The 23,858-nt window shown below is 41.6% G+C and overlaps 1 protein-coding gene across 5 annotated transcripts; it reads right to left on the bottom strand.

Annotated features, from left to right (window-relative positions):
- Window positions 1–2,408: 2,408 nt before the first annotated feature.
- LOC118928795 (golgin subfamily A member 6-like protein 26) lies at window positions 2,409–19,312 on the bottom strand. 5 transcript variants are annotated; one of them, XM_036918363.2, is made up of 7 exons: window positions 19,161–19,312; window positions 14,512–14,596; window positions 14,025–14,203; window positions 12,402–12,483; window positions 11,880–12,058; window positions 4,869–5,014; window positions 2,409–2,736 (listed from the first exon to the last, which is right to left on the bottom strand). In XM_036918363.2, the coding sequence occupies exons 1-6, from the start codon at window positions 19,167–19,169 to the stop codon at window positions 4,880–4,882; spliced, it is 669 nt and encodes a 222-aa protein (XP_036774258.2). In that variant the 5' UTR covers window positions 19,170–19,312; the 3' UTR covers window positions 2,409–2,736; window positions 4,869–4,879. The 5 variants fall into 5 exon arrangements, with proteins under 5 accessions (XP_036774258.2, XP_036774257.2, XP_036774259.2 ...); XM_036918362.2 differs by having other exon boundaries at window positions 14,512–14,644; window positions 19,161–19,290; XM_036918364.2 differs by lacking the exon at window positions 19,161–19,312 and adding an exon at window positions 15,326–15,482 and having other exon boundaries at window positions 14,512–14,644.
- Window positions 19,313–23,858: the final 4,546 nt, after the last annotated feature.

Raw genomic sequence — 23,858 nt, forward strand, 5'->3', positions numbered from 1 at the left:
TTTTTCTCTAATTTACTGAGCTAGATGCCCTGCTGACTGTATTTTAACTCTTTTTTCCTAACATGAAGATTTGTAGGCTATTCGTTTTCATAAGAAGACTGCTTTAGCAGCATGTTAGGTGTTATCTGTGGAATTTTCATCATCAGTCAAAAAAATAGTTCCTACTTTCAATCATTTCCACTTCTTTGGTCTCTACACTATTTAGAAATGTCTTTTTTGATTTTCAAATGTGATGCTTTCTTAATTGCTTCTTAAAGTTAATAATTTCCAGTTTAAAGACATTGTGGTCAGAGAACATGTCCCACATGGTGTCAAGTCCCTTCAAACTAGCAGAGAGCAGTTGGAACCTGCTATCTGATTGAGCAGATGTAAATTTTATGGCAAAGTTCCAAGTGTGCTTGGAGGTCATGAGTATTCTACCTTTCTGGCTTTAGGTCTCAATATTATAACAAAGGCCACATTCATGAATCAAGCTTTTTGAATATTTCTAACTTTGCGGATGTATTTGGTCTGCATTTTTTCTGAATTACTTAAAGATGTGTTAAAATTTCTTGTGACGACTGTGGGTATGTCTCTACATAAAGTTCTGTACTGTTTCCTTATACATTGGAACTATGTCATTGGGAGCATTGTTTTTAACTTTGTATATTATTATGACAAGTTTAGTGGACTACTATCATGAAGTAATGTTCTTTGGCTTTTGTTTTTCCTTTCATATACCACCTGCTTGTTGAATATCAAGTTGCTTAAGGATGGTTTTCTTTGTACCATACACACATCATACTACATCTTTCACATTTTTGACTTCTCATGTTTCTATATCCTTCTATTTTCTATTTTTTATAAATAACATACTGTTGGTTATTAAACAAGAAAATAGTTACCTATTAAGTGAAGCATGTCATTCATTTACATTCATCTTATTGATTGATATATTTGATTTGCTACAATTTTGGCTTTTTCATTGGCCTGTTTTATATTTCACAATCAGACCGTGAAAGGGCCAAGGATTTCCTTTCACAAGGACCTGTCCATTCTCCCTACTTCCTCCAGATGTCTCAACTTAATCCCTGTTCTGGGTGTTTGCATATGTCTTTGACTCTGTAAAGAGTTTATGGTCTTCCAAGAGCTCATCTCATTCTTTTGAAAATAAATTGAGTAAGGAATTCTGTCCTTTATCCTACAGGTGAAAACTCCCCACAAGTGGGGTGGCTACAGGCAGACTGACAAAGTGGAAAGTGTGCTTTCCATCAGAAATGGCCAAAGAAGCACAGTCCCAAAGCTCTAAAACACACCTACCAGGGGGTTGTGTAGGTCCCACATCTTCAAATTGGGGAAAGATTCAAATTGTAGGGAAAGAGATTGAAGGAAACTTTTTAATTCATCATATGTTTAACAATTACACATAAAGTTCCTCCTATATGCCAGGCATTTCTTCTAGGCTCTGGAGGCCTAGAAAAGGAAAAGGGTTGAACTTGAACACAACAGCTGGCATAGATGTAGTGTGAGCAATGAATGTCAGCAAACTGTTCAAGGGATGAAGTTTTATGAATCACACTAGTCTCTTTTTTGTGATTATTAATCCAACTCATGACCTTTTCATTATTTACTGTAAACCATTTTCTTAGGCAGAATCATCTCTTGTTTCCAAGAGCTTTACAGAAATGTGGGTGTTGGGTTTCCTAATACAGTATTTCTCATGAAAGCAGTTCTTGAGTCCCATGGAGGCTCTTGCCTGTTAAGGAATGGCCCTGAGGTTGTGAAAGAGGCCGGTCCTAGAGAATTCAAGGGGAAGGGGAGCATGGCCCTCGAATTTGGTTCCATCTGTAAGATGAGACAGCAGGCTATTCCAAAGAACACCTAGTGGGGGGGATAGTCCTTAACTTGTCACTTGTTGGGGGTTATGTGGCTACATGAGCTCTTTTACCTTAATAGCTTTCAGTTGGGGACATCCAGCAGTCCTCCCAGGGAGCAGAGCAGCCCTCTCTCTCCATAAGGGACTAGAGGAAGGCTGTCAAAATACCCAGACAATGATTCCCTGGACATTATTTCAGTAAGATACTGTAACTTGGATAAAAATCATGACTTTATTTCAGAAGAAGGACCCTCACCTGATTGAAGAGCTAGGATGGACATGCATTTAAAATTGAAAACTTACATTTGACCTGTGAGTCAAAGATTAGTGACACCACTCGTGAGTAGTTGTCATAAGAAACTCAAACTGAATACATGGTGAATTCAGCCCTTCTCTCAGGAAGAATGTTGTGGCAAGTCTCATTAGCATACATGTCTTTGCAGTCTATCTGCTAGGAATGTAGTCCTAATGAACTCTGCTCCATTTGTATTAGGATCTTAAAATTGCACAGTTTTTTGAAGCATCTGTCTAATGATGACACTGGAAAATTGGCAACTTTATGGTGAAAGGTTATTTATTCATTTGGCCAAAATTTCCCAGTCACTGTTTAAGTGTTTGACATGGAAACAGCAGCTGAGATTACAATGATGAAGTCATAGATCAGAGCTTGTTAGTGAGGTAACATCAGGGAGACAGAAGTAAATAGGTCATTTCAATTTTCAAAGTTATGTGGTTAGTACCATGGAAGCACAAAGGAGGGTCCTCTACACAGTTTAGTAGATCCAGGAAATCCAAGACTCCAAGGGGAAACTAGTCAGTAAAATAAAGCCGAAGATCAGTGAGAGGAATTATTTGAAGAATTCTGAATACTGGATAGTTACCTAGAATAAAGAGATGACATGTCAAGCTCTTGCACCTGGAAGTAGTTCATTGTAACATACACATTGCACACAAACAGTAAGCTAACAGGGAATTCCAGAAACACCAAGGATACACAGTAGATACACTGCATGTCTAACACTTTAAAACTATACTTTGCTGCTGGAAAGCAAAAGGCACACCAACTAGGATTTTTAGAGTCACATGATACCTTATTTTTCAGAGAATTTAAGGAAGTAGAAATCAACTCCAAAATACAGACAAGATTAGGATTTTCTTTTCTCACATCTGGACCTCACTGATAGACCTCTCTTTTGAGCTAGCTGATGCTTCTCTGGGAATGCAAAATTCCCCAGCACCATCCTCACCGTCCTCACCATTATCATCATTGATTTTTCTCTCTTATACTGCTGAACAAGTTACATAGTAATAAATTTCCAAAGATACAAAGGTTTATACAAAATAAATATGCCTCTCTAGTTTCCCCTAGAAGAAGTCAATGTTGCTAATTCTCATGCATTACTCTAGAGATCACCTAAACGTACATGATGTGTATATAAACGTACACGATGCAGTAAGAACTTCATTTTTTTCCAGAAATAACCACTCTGGTCCTATTGGTCTGCCTCCCACTTGTCTTACTTTACAAAATATTGTGCAAATTGTTGTGTATCATTACAAATACAGCTCTGTTTCCCAATTTACTAGCTACATAATATTCCAATATAAGAATGTGATAAAATTTATATTGCCTATCCCAAATAGATGGGCATATAAGTAGTTTTTCCAAACTTTAAAATTATATTCAGTGCTGCAATGGACATGTTGTCATTACATCACTGCTGTGAATTCTCTGTGTATGAGTATGAGTGTGTGTGTGTGTATGTGTATCCTAAAATCAAACCTATTGGGCCAAAATTAACATACACTAAAATTATTAAGTATTAGCATGATGTTCAATAGATATGGTACAATTTACATGCACACAAAAGTACATGTTTTCAAAAACATTGGGAACACAATTTGATAGCATATGAGGTAAAACATATCTTGTAGTTTCACTTCTGTTGAGTAACTTGAATGTCTTACCTTTTCATAAGCTATCTTACTCAAAGTTTGTAGTATTTACTCAATATTTATTAATTTGTGGTTCTTTAGGATACAAAGCTTGTATAACTTAGTTCTTTTCTCCATTAAGGTGATCTTTTCAGAACATTTTGGCATCTAAATTCCTTTTTGCTCTTTATACTGCAACAAATATATTTTTACTTTCATGCAGTTTTGTCAGCCTTTTTTATGTCTTTTGGTTTATGTCACTTTAGAACAAATTCAACATTCCTAGATAATTTTATAATTATCTGTTATTTACTGTTTTTATGGAGTCTGTTCAAGTTTAAGGTAAAGCTGGAATTTACTTTGTGCAGGGTTTATAGTATATCTAATCACTTTTTCTTCCATAAAGTTGTCCAGTTGTCTGACAACAGTTATTGTGCAGTTCATATTTTTCCCACTGATTTGAAATAACGTTTTTCACATACTTAATTCCTGTATGCATTGGTTCTATTTGTAGACTATCTAGTGGGTTTTGTTGCTGTGTCTTTATATTTGTGCCTCATGATACACTGCTCTCATTACTGTAGTTCCATAAATTTCACTATATCTGTCCTGAATTGTCCTGGATTTTTAATTTTTTTGATCAGCTCCATTTTAATTTTGCAATTAATCTTTTTGACATTCTAACTGAGAACACATAAAATTTTCAGGTAAACTGAGAGAATTGATTTTATGAGGAATGGACCCTTCCTACTCAAGAACACTGGGCACATATCCATTTGTATCATTATTTGTACATGACTTTCAGAAGCATTTCTTGATAAATAGATTCCAATGTCCTTTATTTTCAGGTTATCACAGATCTGAACTCCTTTTTTTCTTCTAATCAGTTCTTTTCCATTTCCACTTAAACACTCACCCACATTTACTTTTTTTTGCTGAACATTGATGCCCTCTATAGGTACTACAATATTTTATATTAAAATTTTGATGAGAAACAGAACAAGTGCATACATATATAAAACTAAGCCAGATTTAACAACTTAAAACAAAACAACTTGTAAAAATTATGTGTAATTACCGACTTCAAGATTAGTGAAAGAGCCGTTTAAGAATCATGCGAATGAAAGAACAAAACGAAGTCGATGAATTATTTTTTTTGTCCTTTTCCTCCGAAGTCCCCTCTTCCATATTTTGCATACCATGAAGCAGCCTGATGATTTTTTCCTAAAAAAGTATGAAGCATTAGCAGAAGGTAAACTTTTAAAACTCCCAATATTTCAAGAATAAGATTTTAATTTATAAGATATTAAATTATCTGCATTTTGCTTTTAAAAGTATTCCCTCATATTAGATCATGAGAGGGTATTACTTAAAGCAGGAATATCTCCTAGTTTAAGCTTGGAAAGTGAGAGGAAGTATGGGACAACCTCCCTCCTGTGCATCACTCACTAGGGTTTTGCAGAGTACTAACCAGGCATGAAGACAATAGTTCTAAGGTGTTCTGGCGAAAACTGTGCTATTTGGGAGACGGCCTTTGATCTGAATGGCATGAATTTTCACCTGCATCTTAGACATAATTGTAACTTCTAAGCTGATCTGGCAATCTGCTATAAATACTAAAAGGTGGGAGAAGAGAGAATTCTCCTTAGCTGTGTGCTGACTGGCCTACTCTAACCTGGGGGCAAGTGCACCGGGGTAGGAGCAGTGAGTCCCTCCATTTCTAAGGCTATGCATATCTGATAGTTTTAGGTCAACAAGGATCTGCTCTAAGGTCTTTGGTTGCTAGTAGGCTCCTGACAATTGGCAGTGATTTTGGTAAAGTGAGCCAATTGTTGCTTATATTACACACACCTGGTTACATACATGTCATTTAATATTGGCTCCATGTGATTGTGGGGAAGTTGAGGTTCCTATGGCCAGGATCCTCATTGAACTTAAACCACCTGATGATGTAACTGGCCTGTTGCTAGGCTACCTCTTCCACATCTTTAGGCAATAAGCTATTATTGCACTATATAGAGAGCTTGGCCCAGTGCTCTGGGTGGAGGCAGAGATGCTAGTGCTGGACCTACCACTGGGAGAACAAGTGGGGTAATAAACTCTTTCACCCCAAAGAACATTTGCTGTCAATTTCTTTGGTCTCATTGAATCCATAGTGAACTTGCCCAGGGCTGAAGCCCACTGGCAAGACAATTGGCACAGTTGGCAGGGTTCATTGTTGACCAAGGAAAAAGACAGGCTGCCCTTATGGGTGGGGTGCTTCAGCCGGCTGCCCCTGTGAATGGGGAGACAGTGGATTGTCCCCCAATGGGTATGTGGTCTGAAGGGGCTTGCCTCCTAGAGGACTGCGCCCCACCCTAGGACTGGAGGCAAGTGAAGGTGACACCTGAGCCAGTAGAGGTGGTCCTTGTTATACTAAGTAGGTCTTTTGAGAGACAGAGTGCCAGTGAGGCACAGGGGACTATGGGTTGACTGTTTCTCACGGTATTAAAAAAGTCTGCAGAAGAGAAGGACATGCTCCTGAAAAAGACCCAAAAAATGGCAGCATGAGAACACAAGCTGCAAACTGCTGTGGATTCCCTGAAGGAAGAAATGGCATAGATGTGAGAGGAGGCAGCACAAGAAAGCTGGCAGCAAGGTGCCACTGAAGAGGTAAAAGATTCCTTACAGGAGTCAGCAGTGCTGCCAGGTGCTCTGAAGGAGGAAAAGGCCAGCAATGAAAAAGACGAACTCCTGAGGGAAGCACAGGCAGAGGTGGCACGAGAAAGCCAACTCGTCAAAGCATTGAGGTGAAGGTAAGAGAGCTGCTGAAGACTGAGGTAGCATTGCTGTGAGGCACGATATAAAAAGTAAAGGTTGTAGCAGAGGAGGCACTCAGGGGAGGGGAGAGAAAGGTGCCATCAGCCCCAGAAATGGAGGAGCTGGGAAAGGATGAAGGGGTGGTGCTGGAGGCACTGACCTCTTCTGTATGGAAAGCATGCCCAGTGGTTGTGAAGAAAATAAAGATCCAGCGGCTGAAAGATCCCCAAGAAGAGGAGCAGCCCCCTCCCCAGGTCGTGGAGCACTCTATGCTCTGCCCGTATACTCAGGCTGAGTTGGTGGATTTGGGCTCCCGGTTTAGGCAGAAGCCCTCGGAGTCCATATCAGCTTGGCTCCTGCATCTGTGGGACTTAGGCGTGGATGGAATTGTTCTGTCAGAATCAGAGATGGGAAAGCTGGCTTCCCTGACAGTGCAGCCTGCCTTGAGACAGCAAATATAAAATGCACATCAGACCCCAGGGAGTAACTCCCTCCTTGATTGGCTTATGGCTGCACTTCATGCTGTGTGGCCCAATCCAGGTGACCTACCATCCTCTCCTGTTAGATGGCAGACATATGCTGAGCTATAATAGGTGTTACAGGAACTAGGCATAAGAAATACCATCTATAGTCCAGAGAATGGCCCAGATGAAGAGATTTTCACTACTGGGATGAGAAATATTGTATTTCAAACGGCTCCCACATCCCTCTTTGGGTCTCTAGTGGCCATTCTTTCCCCTCACTTAAGGCATCCCATAAGCGAGGTAATACCTACAGTAGCAAACTTAGGAGAGGCTGAAACAATGAGAACCCAGAAAGAAATAAGGTCAACTACTCACAAGAAGAATTTAAAGTGTAAAGGGTCCCATGAAGGTTACAAGGACCCAGATGTGGGTTGATTTAATATGGGCAGGAGCAGATGAAAGGAAATTAGATGGGAAGTCAAATAGGGTCTTATTAGAGCTATGGCAACAACTGAAACCATAGCACCAGTTCCAGCCATTAAGACCAAAGAGGCAGAGGTCAGAGACAGAGCCACGAGTCTAGCCTGTGTGTTTCCAAGACTTCCTGCTGGAGAGTGAGCCAACCTTACTTGAGCCCACACAGAAAAATGATTCGGGAACACGGTTTGACTAAGGGGAAGGTCAAGGTATCTGTCCTGAGGGACCAGGGGGGGACTGGAGGCACATGTTGAAATAGCTATCCATTGGTCCCCAGTGAACACACAGTGTGTCCTGGCTCTGGTGGATACAGGGGCTGAATGTTCACTGATTCATGGTAACCCTGAGCAGTTCCCTGGGACCCCCACTGTCACAGATGGATATGGGGAAAAGGCTATCAGAGTGAAACAAGCCCAAATCCCTTTGGGAATAGGGCGTCTACCCCCAAAAGAATATATTGTATATATATCTTCTATCCCTGAGTATATATTGGGGATTAATATGCTCTAGGGTTTATGGTTGCAGACCACTGCAGGTGAGTTCAGACTGAGAGTATGTGTGGTGAAGGCAGTTCTGAGGGGACATGTTAGGCATCCATGCCTCTACAGGTGACTAATACAAACAATACAAATAGCCTGGAGGGCATAAAGTGATTGGAGAAACTCTCCAGCAGCTGGAAATGGTGGGTATTATAAAGCCCACCCATAGTCCTTTCAATTTCCCAGGGTGGCCTGTATAAAAGCCAGATGGCTCCTGGCATATGACTGTGGATTACAGAGAACTGAATAAAGTCATACCCCCATGCATGCTCCTGTCCCCTCTATTGCAGGCCTGATGGATATCCTCAGTCATGAACTAGGAACATACCATTATGTGGTAGATCTTGCTAATGCCTTCTTTTCCATTGACATTGAGCAGGAAAGTCAGAAACAGTTTGCCTTCATGTGGGAAGGACAGCAATGGACTTTCACAGTCCTTCCACAGGGATACCTCCACAGACCCACCATCCGTCATGGACTTGTAGCCCAGGACTTGGCTACATGGGAGAAACTGCCAATGGTGTGACTGTACCATTATATTGATGATGTCACGTTCACGTCTGATTCTCTTTCAGATCTAGAAGGTGCAGCACCTAGACTGCTGCAACATTTACAGGAGAAAGGATGGGCTGCTAACAGTACCAAGGTTCAGGAAGCTGGTTTGTCCATCAAATTCTTGGGGGTCGTCTGGTCGGGTAAGACCAAAGTTACACCAGAAGCAGTTATAGATAAAGTCCAGGCCTTTCCTACCCCTACAACTGTAACATTGCTGCAGGAGTTTTTGGGTCTTCTAGGCTACTGGAGAGTGTTTATCCCACATTTGGCACAAATTCTTAAGTCTTTATACTGGCTGGTATGAAAGGGCATCAGGTGGGACTGGGATAAGACATATGCATCTGCCTCTACTACAGCAAAATGGGCAGTCAAGGCAGTGCAGGCATTGAGTGTGATAGACCCATCAAGGCCCTGTGAGCTGGATGTTCATGTGACTGAAGCGGTTACAGCTGGAGTCTCTGGCAGCAGCTTGAACAAACTCACCAATTGATTGGATTATGGTCACATCTCTGGAAAGGGGCAGAGGTACGATACACTTTGATAGAAAAACAACTGGTGCCATGTATCATGCCTTGCTGGCTACAGAATCCATCACTGGACTGGCACTGATAAAAGTAATAACCACCTATCCCTTCTTGGGGTGGGTACAAGACTGGACCCAAAGCCAAGGAGTGGTGTGGCACAAACGCCCACACTGGCCAAGTGGTGTGCTTACCTACAGCATAGTGTCCTCTTTAGTACCCCCTTGAATGAAGAATTCCAATGCTTATTGGGGCCAGTGACATATACTAGTGAAAAGAAGGAAGAACTTGCTTTTGAACCATTAGTAGCAGAGAGTCCCTATTGGGAGGGAAGAGCTCCTATACCTGAAGATTCATGGAACACAGATGCCTCCAGCTGTGGGAAGTACCCAAAATGGAGGGCCATAGCTTTCCATCCTAAGACTGAGACAATATAGATGGAAGATGGTGAGGGGAAGAGCAGTCAATGGGCAGAGTTGTGGGCTGTGTGGCTTGTGATCAGCCAGGAGCCCTCCCCTATAGTTCTCTGCACTGACAGCTGGGCTGTCTGTCGAGGCTTGACCCTGTGGCTACCAACCTGGTACCATGCCAACTGACCCCTTTAGGGGGCAAGAATTGGGCAAGACTTATGGGCCTGTGGTCAGACCAAAAAAATTACAGTATACTATGTGACAGATCATTTGCCATTGGCATCTCCAGGAAACAATGAGGCAGATAAATTGGTCCAGATAAGTTGGTTAGAAGGAAAGCCTGCCTCTGATGTAGCCCAGTGGTTTCATCAGTGTTTGTTGCATGCAGGGCAAAAGACAATGTGGGCTGTAGCCCATCGGTGGGGCTTGCCTTTGACCTTCGAAGAAGTTAGTGGAGCCCGGCAGGAGTGCATCATGTGCTCCAAAAGAGACTTACACTGAGTTCCACAGCAACATGGCACAATAGCTAAGGGGCCAAGACCCCTCGTCAGGTGGCAGATAGACTATATTGGGCCTCCACCTATGTCAGAAGGATATCGGTATGCCATGACTTGTGTGGACATAGCTACTGGACTTCTGGTTGCTTTTCCTACCCATTGTGCAGACCAGCAGGCAACTAAAAGAGGCCTGGAGCGTCTCTTTTCTGCCTTTGGAAGACCGCAGGTAATTGACAGTGATTAGGCACCCATTTTACTGGACATACACTACAAGAATGGATGCAACAGCTGGGAATCAAATGGAAGTTTTATGTGCCATACAATCCTACTGCAGCAGGCACAATAGAGAGGCACAATGGCTTGTTAAAATCAGGATTAAAATCAGATGCCAATAGTCTGTGGGGATAATCTGTCCACTTATGGACTGTGCTATGGTGTTTGAACGAGAGACCCCGAAAGGGAGCCCTGAGCCCCATAGACATGTTAACACATATGACTGCCTCCCCCATATAACTGCGAGTACAAACCAAGGAAGAATCACTGAAGCTGAGGTTGGCCACCAGCATAACATCTTGCTGCCAGCACCAACTGCACTGAACCCCGGAGACTCCATTGAGTGGATGTGGCCTTGGACCTTTCGACACATGGACTAACAATGGCTGGCTCTCCTGGCACCTTGAGGACAAGGCCTGGAAGCGGGCCTCCTATGTATTCCTGAAATAACAGCTGAGTGGCCTCCAAAGGTCACAGTAGTATATCCTGAACAGCCAGAAGGTAGGAGCATCTTACTGGGGAGTTTTGTTTTATCATTATGGCCAGTGCATGCACCTCCAGTAGCACTGTATATAGACCCTTCAGTAACCCCCACGGGGAAGGGAGGAAAAGTATGGTATACTAGGCCTGGAAGAGACCCCCTTCCTGCTACAGTCCTATCACAGGACCACTGTCTTGCATGCATCCTACCTGATGGACAAGCTTTGCCTATGTTGATGTCATTAAAACATGTGTCTTATCACCCCTAAGGTCTCTGTGGATTGGGAACTTCCTCTGGCTTAAGGACTATTATAATTTTTGTTATCTGTATCAAAATCTTGTTGTATCTCAATTTTTGTTATTATCTCTAAGTTGTTGTTATCCTCTGTTGCTGTTGTAGAATCTGGTTACAATGTTCCAACTTTCTTGCACAGGGACCATTATGGGAGACTGAAAGTGTGCAGATTGTAAGGCAAAAATCCTGGAGGGGTGGAGTGTGGGGAAGTTGGGGTTCCTATGGCCAGGATCCTCACTGAACTTAAACCACCTGATGATGTAACTGGCCTGTTGCTAGACTACCACTTCCACACCTTTAGGGAATAAGCTATTATTACACTATATAGACAGCTTGGCCCAGTGCTCTGGGCAGAGGCAGAGATGATACTGCTTGAGTTACCGCGCGGAGAACAAGCCAGGTAATAAACCCTTTCACCCCAAAGACTGGTTGCTGTCAATTTCTTTGGTCACATTGAATCCATAACGAACTGGCCTGGGGCTAAAACCCATTGAGACAGTGATCATCCAGGAATCCCTCAGAACAGTAGCACAAGCTCTGAAAAGGTCATTTATATTCTGTAAATGATTGGAGGTACCAAGTTGAACTGGACACTCCAGAGATTCCCTGTGAACAAAATTCAAGACCATGACATCAGCCATGATGTCTCTGGGCTTCTACTGAATTGAATGCTATAAAGGGAGTGGGTCATCTCTGTGACTTCACTTTAATTTTCACCCATTTCTCTCTGGGTTCCTGGTCTGTGTCCCAGTCACTGCCCAGCCCCAGCCCAGACTTACATCGAGCTTCCTGGAGTTCTTATTCGCCTGACTCTCCATTTCTCTCAACTTCTCCTCCACACTGGCAAATTTGCCATTGAAGATTCTTTCTTGATCTGCCATCTTTTGCTCCAGCTCCTCACATCTTTTTGTAAAACGCTCCTTTTCCTCTTCAGCTGCCTTTATTTTGGCCTGCTCTTCTGCAGGATTTTACAAAGGAGAGAAAACGGCAGTCAGGCCTGATTGTCTACAGTGCACCCATTTTCTCAGAGACCTAACTGTTTGGGAAAAGCAGGGTGAAATTGCCCTCATTCCCTGCTGACAGCCCACCGAGAGTGGATGAGAATGCGTCGGGAGAGGCCCTGACCTGTACATGTACAGGAGAGGCTGGATGTACAAGCACAAGTGGCTTGCCGTTTTCAGATTCAGCAGCGTGTTCACGGAAGGAAAGGAAGCCCCTTACTTCACGACAGCCTTCCTGTGACAGCCCCAGAGGACAGTGTGGGAGCCCCTGGCCGCCTGTGTGCTCATCCCGCCCCTTACCTGCCAAGGCCTTCTCTGCATTCTGCAGCTGCTCATCTTTCTTACTGAACTTTACCACTTCCTTCATCACCTGCAGTATCTCCTGGAGACCACAAAGGAGCAAAGACATGTCAGGCAGTCAAACTGGACCTTCCTTTGAAATAATCTGAGAAAAGTACTGTTCTGATGAGCATTTCCTAGTTGCTTCCCAATGGTGATAAGTAAAGTTTCCAAGATACGGCCTCCCTCCCTCCCTTCCAGTGACCTCTGCCAGTGCAGCTGCCCGCGGCCCATGCTAGGTGCGACCAGTCAGAAAAACATGCTTTTTTGCAAACACATCATCTTCCGTGCTTTCATATTTTTCACATGCTAAATTTTCTGCTTGCATCTCCCTGGTAACATCACACCGTGGATGGTGTATACAGAGTTTTCAAAATTTATTAACTCATTACTCTTCCAGAAATATATCCTAGGCCATCGTCCTTCCCCATGTGAGTTCCACACACATTTACATTTGCATATTTGCATGAATTGTCCATTTTACATGCTGTATTTTGTAGTGTGTGAATTATATCTCAATAAAACTCTTAAAAGGAACTTGAATTACTCGCATCTCAGAAAAAATGCCCTTTTAATACTGGTGAGTATTGGTAACCCTTCTGTATTTCACCTATCATGAGACAGATCGTTCATTTGTTCCAAAAAAGTATGAAGCAAAGTAGAAGCTAAACTTCAAAAAAGTCTCAGGCATTCAAGAATAAGGTTTTATAATATAAGTTATGAATTTCTCTACATTTTCCTTTTAAAAGTATTCTTTCATATTAGATCATGAGAGGGTATTACTTAAAGCAGGAATATCTCCTAGTTTAAGCTTGGAAAGTGAGAGGAAGTATGGGATGACCTCCCTCCTGTGCACCACTCACTAGAGTTTTGCAGAGTACTAACCAGGCATGAAGACAATAGTTCTAAGGTGTTCTGGCCAAAACTGTGCTATTTGGGAGACAGCCTTTGATCTGAATGGCATGAATTTTCACCTGCATCTTAAACATAATTGTAACTTCTAAGTTGATCTGGCAATCTGCTATAAATACTAAAAGGTGGGAGAAGAGAGAATTCTCCTTAGCTGTGTGCTGACTGGCCTACTCTAACCTGGGGGCAAGTGCACCGGGGTAGGAGCAGTGAGTCCCTCCATTTCTAAGGCTATGCATATCTGATAGTTTTAGGTCAACAAGGATCTGCTCTAAGATCTTTGGTTGCTAGTAGGCTCCTGACAATTGGCAATGATTTTGGTAAAGTGAGCCAATTGTTGCTTATATTACACACACCTGGTCATATACACGTCATTTAATATTGGCTCCATGTGATCATCCAGGAATCGCTCAGAACAGCAGCACAAGCTCTGGAAAGGTCATTTATATTCAGTAAATGCTTGGAGGTACCAGGTCTTACTGGACTCTCCAGAGACTTTCTGTGAGCAGAATTCAAGTCTGTGACATGAGCTGTGACAAACTCTGGGTTTCTATTGAATCAAATGCTATAAAGGGGGTGGGTCATCTCTCTGTGACTTCACTTTAATTTTCACCCATTTCTCTCTGGGTTCCTGGTCTGTGTCCCAGTCACTGCCCAGCCCCAGCCCAGACTTACATCGAGCTTCCTGGAGTTCTTATTCGCCTGACTCTCCATTTCTCTCAACTTCTCCTCCACACTGGCAAATTTGCCATTGAAGATTCTTTCTTGATCTGCCATCTTTTGCTCCAGCTCCTCACATCTTTTTGTAAAATGCTCCTTTTCCTCTTCAGCTGCCTTTATTTTGGCCTGCTCTTCTGCAGGATTTTACAAAGGAGAGAAAACGGCAGTCAGGCCTGATTGTCTACAGTGCACCCATTTTCTCAGAGACCTAACTGTTTGGGAAAAGCAGGGTGAAATTGCCCTCATTCCCTGCTGACAGCCCACCGAGAGTGGTTGAGAATGCGTCGGGAGGGGCCCTGACCGTCTGGCTGGATGTACAAGCACAAGTGGCTTGCCGTTTTCAGACTCAGCAGCGTGTTCACAGAAGGAGAGGAAGCCCCTACTCCCGGACAGTCTTCCTGTGGGAGCCCCTGGCCGCCTGTGTGCTCAGCCCGGCCCGTACCTGCCAAGGCCTTCTCTGCATCCTGCAGTGGCTCATCTCTCTCCTGACGCTGCTCCTCTTGTTCCTTCATCTCCTGCAATGAGAGCTGGAGGCCACAGGGGCGCAAAGACACGTCAGGGCGGTCTGACCTGACCTTGCATTGAAATGTTGAGAAACACTGTTATGATGATCATTCCCTGGTTACTACCCACTGGCTACGAGTGTAGCTTCCCCAATCCTGCTACCTCCCTGCCCTTCCGCCTCCTCTGCCAGTGACCCGTGCTAGGTGCTGCCCGGCAGAAGAACATGCCATTTTGTCATGGAAAATCTGTCTTTTCGTGTACTTCACATGCTGTTTTTCTGCTGTGACTCCTCTGGTAAAATCCCACTATGGACAGTATGTACAGATTTTTCAAAATGTATATCACACTCTTCTTCCAGGCAGGTTTCCTGGGCCACCTTCCTTTCCCATGTGAAACCATTGTACATTTACATTCTGTACATGTACACTTGTCCATGTACATTCATTTCATTTGTATGAATAGTACATTTTGAATGCTTGTAATTTGTGGTGTGTGAATTATTTCTCAGTAAAATTGTGAAAAGAATCTTGAATTGCTCCCATCTCGGAAAAAGTACCCTCTTTGAGACTACTGTTAGCTTTCTTAACTCCCTGGTCCATCCTGGGTTCGCATAACACAATCCCTATGGTTCCTTGCAGCTGTAGGATCCTGTGATTCTATCTACAGAGTATGATTAACATCAGTGCAACTAAAAGCAAAATAGTGATAAATAAGGATCTGGTAAGAGAATCATCCAAAGAAACTTGGGTTACTTTGAATGGGAGAGAGCGCGCAGCAAACGAACAAACTCAAAATAACATAGGTATGCTCCCAGCACATAGGGAATATTTGTGAGTATTCAGTCAAGGGGGTCATCTGAATGTCTAAGCTGGTTTGGTTTCAGAGGGCAGACAGATCTTCAGATAAAGTGCCTAGGTTGGAGGAAAAGCAGATAAAAGAGGTTAATACAGTCCTTTATCACTCTGGCACTCAGAAGAATCAGGACTTACCCAGTATGAACCGTTGCTAACCTATGGCCAATATGGTTCCCTGTAAGTAGAGGGCATGACAGGAATAATCAAGTATTAAAGGTATTTTCCCAAAGCACATAATGAATAAGCAGTAGACCCAGGACGTGAAACCTGGAAGGTCTCTTTCACTATATTCTGTGTTTTGAAACCAATTACTTGGCAAAAAGTCTTCCCCTAAAGTATTGCTCACCCATACTCCTTGATCCGTAAACTTTCAGGGGACTTGTATTGACTCATATCCACAAAACACTCTCACTAATGCATTTCCATGGACTGATGGGCCCCTCCTATACCTGCAGTCAGTCAGACCCTCAGCTCACAAATCACTGGGCAGCTTCCTGACCTGACTCTCACCTGGCACAGCTGGGGCTTCACCAGGATGTCCTGCTCACCTCAAGTTTATGAAAGATATATTTTCATGCTTTTTTATTCCTTGATATCCAGTCCTATTTATTATGACAATTCATTTATGTATTTAACCACACTATTTGAGCACCTATTATGTAGCACAAATTATGCATGCATCCTTGGAAAAGATAATAAAGAAGCAGTGGTCCCTACCCTCAAAGTGGTACGAAGGTAACTGTTTCATTTAGTATTAGACTCAGCTAAGACAGAGAAAAATGGCTCTTAAACAATTTACATTTATTTCTTCTCTCATAAAAAATTTCAAGGGCAGCATCCCAGGGGTGGTATGACAATTTTGTTTCATAAAGGATTGAGGGCTCAGAACCTTTCTGTCATATGCTCAGCCACCTATTCGTGGGAGAGGCTGTGGCTGTCATATTTATATTCTAACCAGAGAACGGCGTTAGGAGGACAGGCTACTACTCCTTTAAGAACTCGTCCCGTCTGCACAAAACAAATTCCGTCTTTAAATACTCACAGTAACATACACAACCATAAGAGAGGGTGAAATTATCATCACTATCCTGGGACATCTGTGCATGGCAAATGTGCAGGTGCTCTATTAGTGCAGGAAAGGGAAGAATGGATATAAGGGAACAGTGACCAGTGATTGCCAATACCCATCTCAAACCGTGAGAGCAACAGAGAATACATCAGTGATCACAGCCCACGGCTTATGACACTTGTAACTATCTTCACTGAAGGTCTAAGCTTGGAAGGATAGGTGTCATGTCTCACTTGTTCTCTGCTGGTTCCACACAGTGGGCAGATGGTAGGTTTGTGAAGCTGAAATAATCCTGAGAAAAGGGGTCTATGTGAGCTAAGTGGGTTACCGAATCATGTGTTGAGATGACTTAAATGAGCTTCAGAATAGAAGCAGAGAAGATCCTTGGGAACTGTAAGGGGTGATAGTTCTGGGAGGGTAGGGTGGGTTTCAGAGGGAAGACAGGGTGAGCCTCCAGAGGAGGGGAGAGGTCAGCCATGTTAGGTACCCAGAGACTTCACTGCACTTGTCAGCAGGGAGGCCACGGATGGCCTCACTGAGCCCAGATTTACCAGAGTGATGGACAGGAGCCAGAGAGGGAGAGAGGAGCCACTAATCAAGTCCCTTCCCAGAGGGAGAGTAGGAGGTTCCCTTCCCAGAGGGAGAGTAGGAGGATGTCTGGTCAAGAGATCTTGCTGAAGAATTTAGTGGTGAAGGGTCAAGGCCTCTGCTACTTACTCCTCAGATAATAATCAGAATAAGGATGTGAACAGAAATAGTCAACATCTATATGGAAAAACAGAATGCAAAAGTCACCAAATATTACCACACGGTGAATAAGTTATGTGGAGTTTCACTGTAATCTTACACTTTCCTTTAATTCTGAATGATATTTTCAAAATAAAAAGTAACTTTCATAAAATAAAGTTTACACTACAATTATTTCATGTGCCTCGATGCAATTACTTGTTTGCAACTATATTTTATTAGTTCTCTATGATATCTCTATGTTTTTAAAGCAAGAATATGTAAAGAACATTAAGTTGCAATGTGTCAAATATTACACTTTATATCTTACATATTTAACATGTATTTATTGCATTCAAAATTTTTAGGCTCTCCTCTTGACTATTTATGACTTCAACAAGGAATCGGCCTAAGAAATTATTGTGGGTAAATTATTCCTACCTGGTGGAATATTCGGAGTTATCAGTGAGACATATGAGCTTTATATTAGGACAGTGTCCAGAATAAAATAAGATTTCAGTAAATGCTTGTTGATTAGGTAAGATTAATAATCAATAACTCAATCAACAATTGGCATTTGATAGTCTCTTTCATTGCATCCTGTAAAGTCCAGGTTACAGAGACACAAATTTACAAATAAGCTTTTCACCAGAACAAAACAATAATCAGCTGAAAACTCATTTCCTCTGTTCAACCATCCTTTGTTGGATTCTGCAGGATTTGGCGCATAAGGATGTGGAGCCCCTGAAAGCCACAGTAGAAATGCTGGATTTATTGCCTCTTCTTCACAGATAAGATTAAGGGAACTGAAAGGAGATGTGAATTATATTGCAAATCCTATTTATGAAAACGAAACCTGCTGTTCCCCAACTGTGAATGAGCCATGATCTTAAATTAACAAAGCCATGTTGTTTCCTATGTTTTGAGCAGTTTTTAAATTTTAATGCACATGAGAATCACCCAGAGGGGTTAAACTCTGGATGCTCACACCCAAGAATCAGCATTTATATCAACAGTCACTGTGATTCTGATGATCCAGGAGAAACATGGCTATGCAAAAACTCAGTTTTCAGTACAGACTTATTTCAAACCATTGAAGGTCAGCGGGGAGGGACTAAAATCCCTCCTAGACCTAGATTAAGGCCCTGACTCTGATGTTATATAAATAAGTGTGATTAATAGAAAGATAAAGAAGAAACAATCACTCTGATGATAGATCTATAAACCAGATGAAGTATATATTTGTTTTCTGTATCCACAAGCAATCATTTTTGTGAAGGGGTTGGATTTGATGAGGGAGGTCCGTTCAAGAAAACTGAGCCTCATCTTTTGAAAATCAGTTTGAATATGAGCATAAAAGGACATCTGAAAATTTTGTTGAGAGCACTGTATTTCTATGTAGCACATGTCAGCATTTTATCATATGTGTCCACAGGCTGTGGTTAAAAATCAGAGCACACCAACGGCTCTGAGTTGGGCCATAGAGGCCTTTGTGTGTGAGAGAACTTTGGGACATGGTCTTTCTAGTCCAGGGTTTCCCAAATCCAGATGCTTTTTCGAAGCACCTAGCAAATATTTAAAAAACACTGATGTGCCAGGACCCTTCCAAATGCTTAAATAAGATGGGAGAAGAGAGGGTGTGGGCAGTACTTCCTCAGATGTCAGAACACAGGCAGAGTGCGGACTATTGAGTGGGCTCCCTCCTGACTCACGCTGCAGTGAGGAAGCTGAGGGCACAGAGGAAACCCCTCCGTTCCCTGGTGAGGAACCCCGAGCTGGCCCCAGCCTCTCCTTCAGCCTGTTTCCTCTTCACCCGCGGCTGCCCGGGTGGTGCTATTCCTTCCCATTCCTCTTCTCAACTCCCATTTTTATCTCAGAAGTCAAAGTTTAAGCCCGAACCTAAAGTGCAAATAGAAGAGAATTTATAAGTGGACTTACCTGCTTCATTGCACTGCGGGTCTGCTGGAGAAAGAGCTCCAGTCACTACTGAGCAACCCTTGCTCTGTTTTCTCCTCCCCCTGTTCTGCTGCTAAAAAAGGTAAAAACAAACTGAGGATGTGACACCCTCAGAAAGGAAATCAAGCAGAACAGGGAAAAGGAAAGAGAAAGTAGGATCATGTAATTGTGGGTTCTCATTCTCCCTCCAAGGACTGCTTTGTTTTTGTGCTTGGGTCGTTTGTTTAGTGCCTAATTCCTTATAGTCTAAGGATTTCACATTTGTGCCTGCTGATGACTCTGCTCAGTAACACTTTTTTTTTTTTTTACTTAGCAAAATTTTTTTTTTATCATTAATCTACAATTACATGAAGAACATTATGTTACAAGGCTCTCCCCTTCACCAAGTCCCCCCCACAAACCCCATTACAGTGACTGTCCATCAGCGTAGTAAGATGTTGTAGAATCACTACTTGTCATCTCTGTGTTGGACAGCCCTCCCCTTTCCCCCACCCCCCACATTATACATGCTAATCATAATACCCCTTTCTTCTTCCCCGCCCTTATCTCTCCCTTCCCTCCCATCCTCCCCAGTTCCTTTCCCTTTGGTAACTGTTAGTCCCTTCTTGGGTTCTGTGATTCTGCTGCTGTTTTGTTCCTTCATTTTTCCTTTGTTCTTATACTCCACAGATGAGTGAAATCATTTGGTATTTCTCTTTCTCTGCTTGGCTTATTTCACTGAGCATAATACCCTGTAGCTCCATCCATGTTGTTGCAAATGGTAGGATTTGTTTTCTTCTTATGGCTGAATAATATTCCATTGTGTATATGTACCACATCTTCTTTATCCATTCATCTACTGATGGACACTAAGGTTGCTTCCATTTCTTGGCTATTGTTAACAGTGCTGTGATAAACATAGGGGTGCATCTGTCTTTTTCAAACTGGGCTGCTGCATTCTTAGGGTAAATTCCTAGAAGTGGAATTCCTGCATCAAATGGTATTTCTATTTTGAGCATTTTGAGGAACCTCCATACTGCTTTCCACAATGGTTGAACTAATTTACATTCTCACCAGCAGTGTAGGAGGGTTCCCCTTTCTCCACAACCTCACCAACATTTGTTGTTGTTTGTCTTTTGGATGGTAGCCATCCTTACTGGTGTGAGGTGATATCTCATTGTGGTTTTAATTTGCATTTCTCTGATAGATGTGGAGCATCTTTTCATGTGTCTGTTGGCCATCTGAATTTCTTCTTTGGAGAACTGTCTGTTCAGCTCCTCTGCCCATTTTTTAACTGGATTATTTGTTTTTAGTTTGTTGACGTGCGTGAGCTCTTTATATATTTTGGATGTCAAGCCTTTATCGGATCTGATTTATGAATATATTCTCCCATACTGTAGAGTACCTTTTTGTGCAGAAACTTTTCAGCTTGATGTAGTCACACTTGTTCATTTTTGCTGTTGTTTTCCTTGCCCGGGGAGATATGTTCAAGAAAAGGTCACTCATGTTTATATCCAAGAGATTTTTGCCTATGTTTTTTCCAAAGAGTTTTATGGTTTCATGACTTACATTCAGGTATTTGATCCATTTTGAATTTACTTTTGTGTATGGGGTTAGACAGTGATCCAGTTTCATTCTCTTACATGCAGCTGTCCAGTTTTGCCAGCACCATCTGTTGAAGAGACTGTCATTTCCCCATTGTATGCCCATGGCTCCTTTATCGAATATTAATTGACCATACATGTTTGGGTTAATGTCTAGAGTCTCTAATCTGTTCCACTGGTCTGTGGCTCTGTTCTTGTGCCAGTACCAAATTGTCTTGATTACCATGGCTTTGTAGTAGAACTTGAAGTTGGGGAGTGAGATCCCCCCCACCACTTTATTCTCCTTTCTCAGGATTGCTTTAGCTATTCAGGGTCTTTGGTGTTTCCATATGAATTTTTGACTACTTGCTCCAGTTCGTTGAAGAATGTTGTTGGTAATTTGATAAGGATCACATCAAATCTCTATATTGCTTCAGGCAGGTTTGCCATTTTGATGATATTAATTCTTCCTAGCCAAGATCATGGGATGAGTTTCCATTTGTTAGTGTCCTCTTTAACTTCTCTTAAGAGTGTCTTATAGTTTTCGGGGTGTAGGTCTTTCACTTCTTTGGTTAGATTTATTCCTAGCTATTTTATTCTTTTTGATGCAATTGTGAATGGAATTGTTTTTTGGATTTCTCTTTCTATTGGTTCATTGTTAGTGTATAGGAAAGCCACATATTTCTGTGTTTTAATTTTGTATCCTGCAACTTTGCTGTATTCTGTCATCAGTTCTAGTAGTTTTGGAGTGGAGTGTTTAGGGTTTTTTTTTTATGTACAATATCATGTCATCTGCAAATAGTGACAGTTTGACTCTTCTTTACCAATCTGGGTTCTTTCATTTGTTTATTTTGTCTAATTGCCATGGCTAGGACCTCCAGTACTATGTTAAATAACAGTGGGAGAGTGGGCATCCCTGTCTTGTTCCTGATCTCAGAGGAAAAGCTTTCAGCTTCTCGCTGTTAAGTATGATGTTGGCTGTCGGTTTATCATATGTGGCCTTTATTATGTTGAGGTACTTGCCCTCTATACCCATTTTGCTGAAAGTTTTTATCATGAATGGATATTGAATTTTGTCGAATGCTTTTTCAGCATCTATGGAGATGATCATGTGGTTTTTGTCCTTCTTTTTGTTGATGTGGTGGATGATGTTGATGGAGTTTTGAATGTTGTACCATCCTTGCATCCCTGGGATGAATCCCACTTGGTCATGGGATCTTTTGATATATTTTTTGAATTCAGTTTGCTAATATTTTGTTGAGTATTTTTGGACCTATGTTCATCAGGAATATTGGTCTGTAATTTTCTTTTTTGGTGGGGTCTTTGCCTAGCTTTGGTATTAGGGTGATGTTGGCTTCATAGAATGAGTTTGGGAGTATTCCCTCCTCTTCTATTTTTTGGAAAACTTTAAGGAGAATGGGTATTATGTCTTCTCTGTATGTCTGATCAAATTCTGAGGTAAATCCATCTGGCCCGGGGGTTTTGTTCTTGGGTAGTTTTTTGATTACTGCTTCAATTTCTTTGCTCGTAATTGGTTTGTTTAACTTTTGTGTTTCTTCCTTGGTCTGTCTTGGGAGGTTGTATTTTCTAGGAAGTTGTCCATTTCTCCTAGGTTTTCCAGCTTGTTAGCATATAGGTTTTCATAGTAGTCTTTAATAATGCTTTGTATTTCTGTGGAGTCTGTTGTGATTTTTCCATTCTCGTTTCTGATTCTGTTGATGTGTGTTGATTCTCTTTTTCTCTTAATAAGTTTGGCTAGAGGCTTATCTATTTTGTTTATTTTCTCATAGAACCAGCTCTTGGTTTCATTGATTTTTTTCTACTGTTTTATTCTTCTCAATTTTGTTAATTTCTTTTCTGATCTTTATTATGTCCCTCCTTCTGCTGACTTTAGGCCTCATTTGTTCTTCTTTTTCCAGTTTCGATAATTGTGATGTTAGACTATTCCTTTTGGATTGTTCTTCCTTCTTTAAGTATGCCTGGATTGCTGTATACTTTCCTCTTAAGACTGTTTTCACTGCATTCCACAGAAGTTGGGGCTTTGTATTGTTGTTGTCATTTGTTTCCATATATTCCTTGATCTCTATTTTAATTTGTTCATTGATCCATTGATTATTTAGGAGCATGTTGTTAAGCCCCCATGTGTTTGTGAGCCTTTTTGTTTTCTTTGTACAATTTATTTCTAGTTTTATACCTTTGTGGTCTGAAAAGTTGGTTGGTAGAATTTCAATCTTTTTGAATTTACTGAGGCTCTTTTTGTGGCCTAGTATGTGGTGTATTCTAGAGAATGTTCCATGTGCACTTGAGAAGAATGTGTATCCTGTTGTTTTTGGATGTAGAGTTCTATAGATGTCTATTAGGTCCATTTGTTCTAGTGTGTTGTTCAGTACCTCCGTGTCCTTACTTATTTTCTGTTCGGTGGATCTATCCTTTGGAGTGAGTGGTGTGTTGAAATCTCCTAAAATGAATGCATTGCATTCTATTTCCTCCTTTAGTTCTGTTAGTATTTGTTTCACATATGCTGGTGCTCCTGTGTTGGGTGCATATATATTTATAATGGTTATATCCTCTTGTTGGACTGAGCCCTTTATCATTATGTAGTGTCCTTCTTTATCTCTTGTTACTTTCTTTGTTTTGAAGTCTATTTTGTCTGATACTAGTACTGCAGCACGTGCTTTTTTTCTCCCTGTTGTTTGCATGAAATATCTTTTTCCATCCCTTGACTTTTAGTCTGTGCATGTCTTTGTGTTTGAGGTGAGTTTCTTGTAAGCAGCACATAGATGGGTCTTTCTTTTTTATCCATTCTATTACTCTGTGTCTTTTGATTGGTGCATTCAGTCTATTTACATTAAGGGTGACTATTGAAAGATATGTACTTATTGCCATTGTAGGCTTTAGATTCGTGGTTACCAATGGTTCAAGGTTAGCTTCTTTAGTAGCTTACTGTCTAACTTAACTCACTTATTGTGCTGTTATAAACACTGTCTGGTGATTCTTTATTTCTCTCCCTTCTTATTCCTCCTCCTCCTTTCTTTATATGTTGGTTGTTTTATTCTGTGCTCTTCTGTGTTTCCTTTAACTGCTTTTGTGGGTAATTGATTTTATTTTTTGCCTTTAG

Source organism: Manis pentadactyla, chromosome 4 (assembly GCF_030020395.1).
Source record: "Manis pentadactyla isolate mManPen7 chromosome 4, mManPen7.hap1, whole genome shotgun sequence".
Classification (NCBI taxonomy): domain Eukaryota; kingdom Metazoa; phylum Chordata; class Mammalia; order Pholidota; family Manidae; genus Manis; species Manis pentadactyla.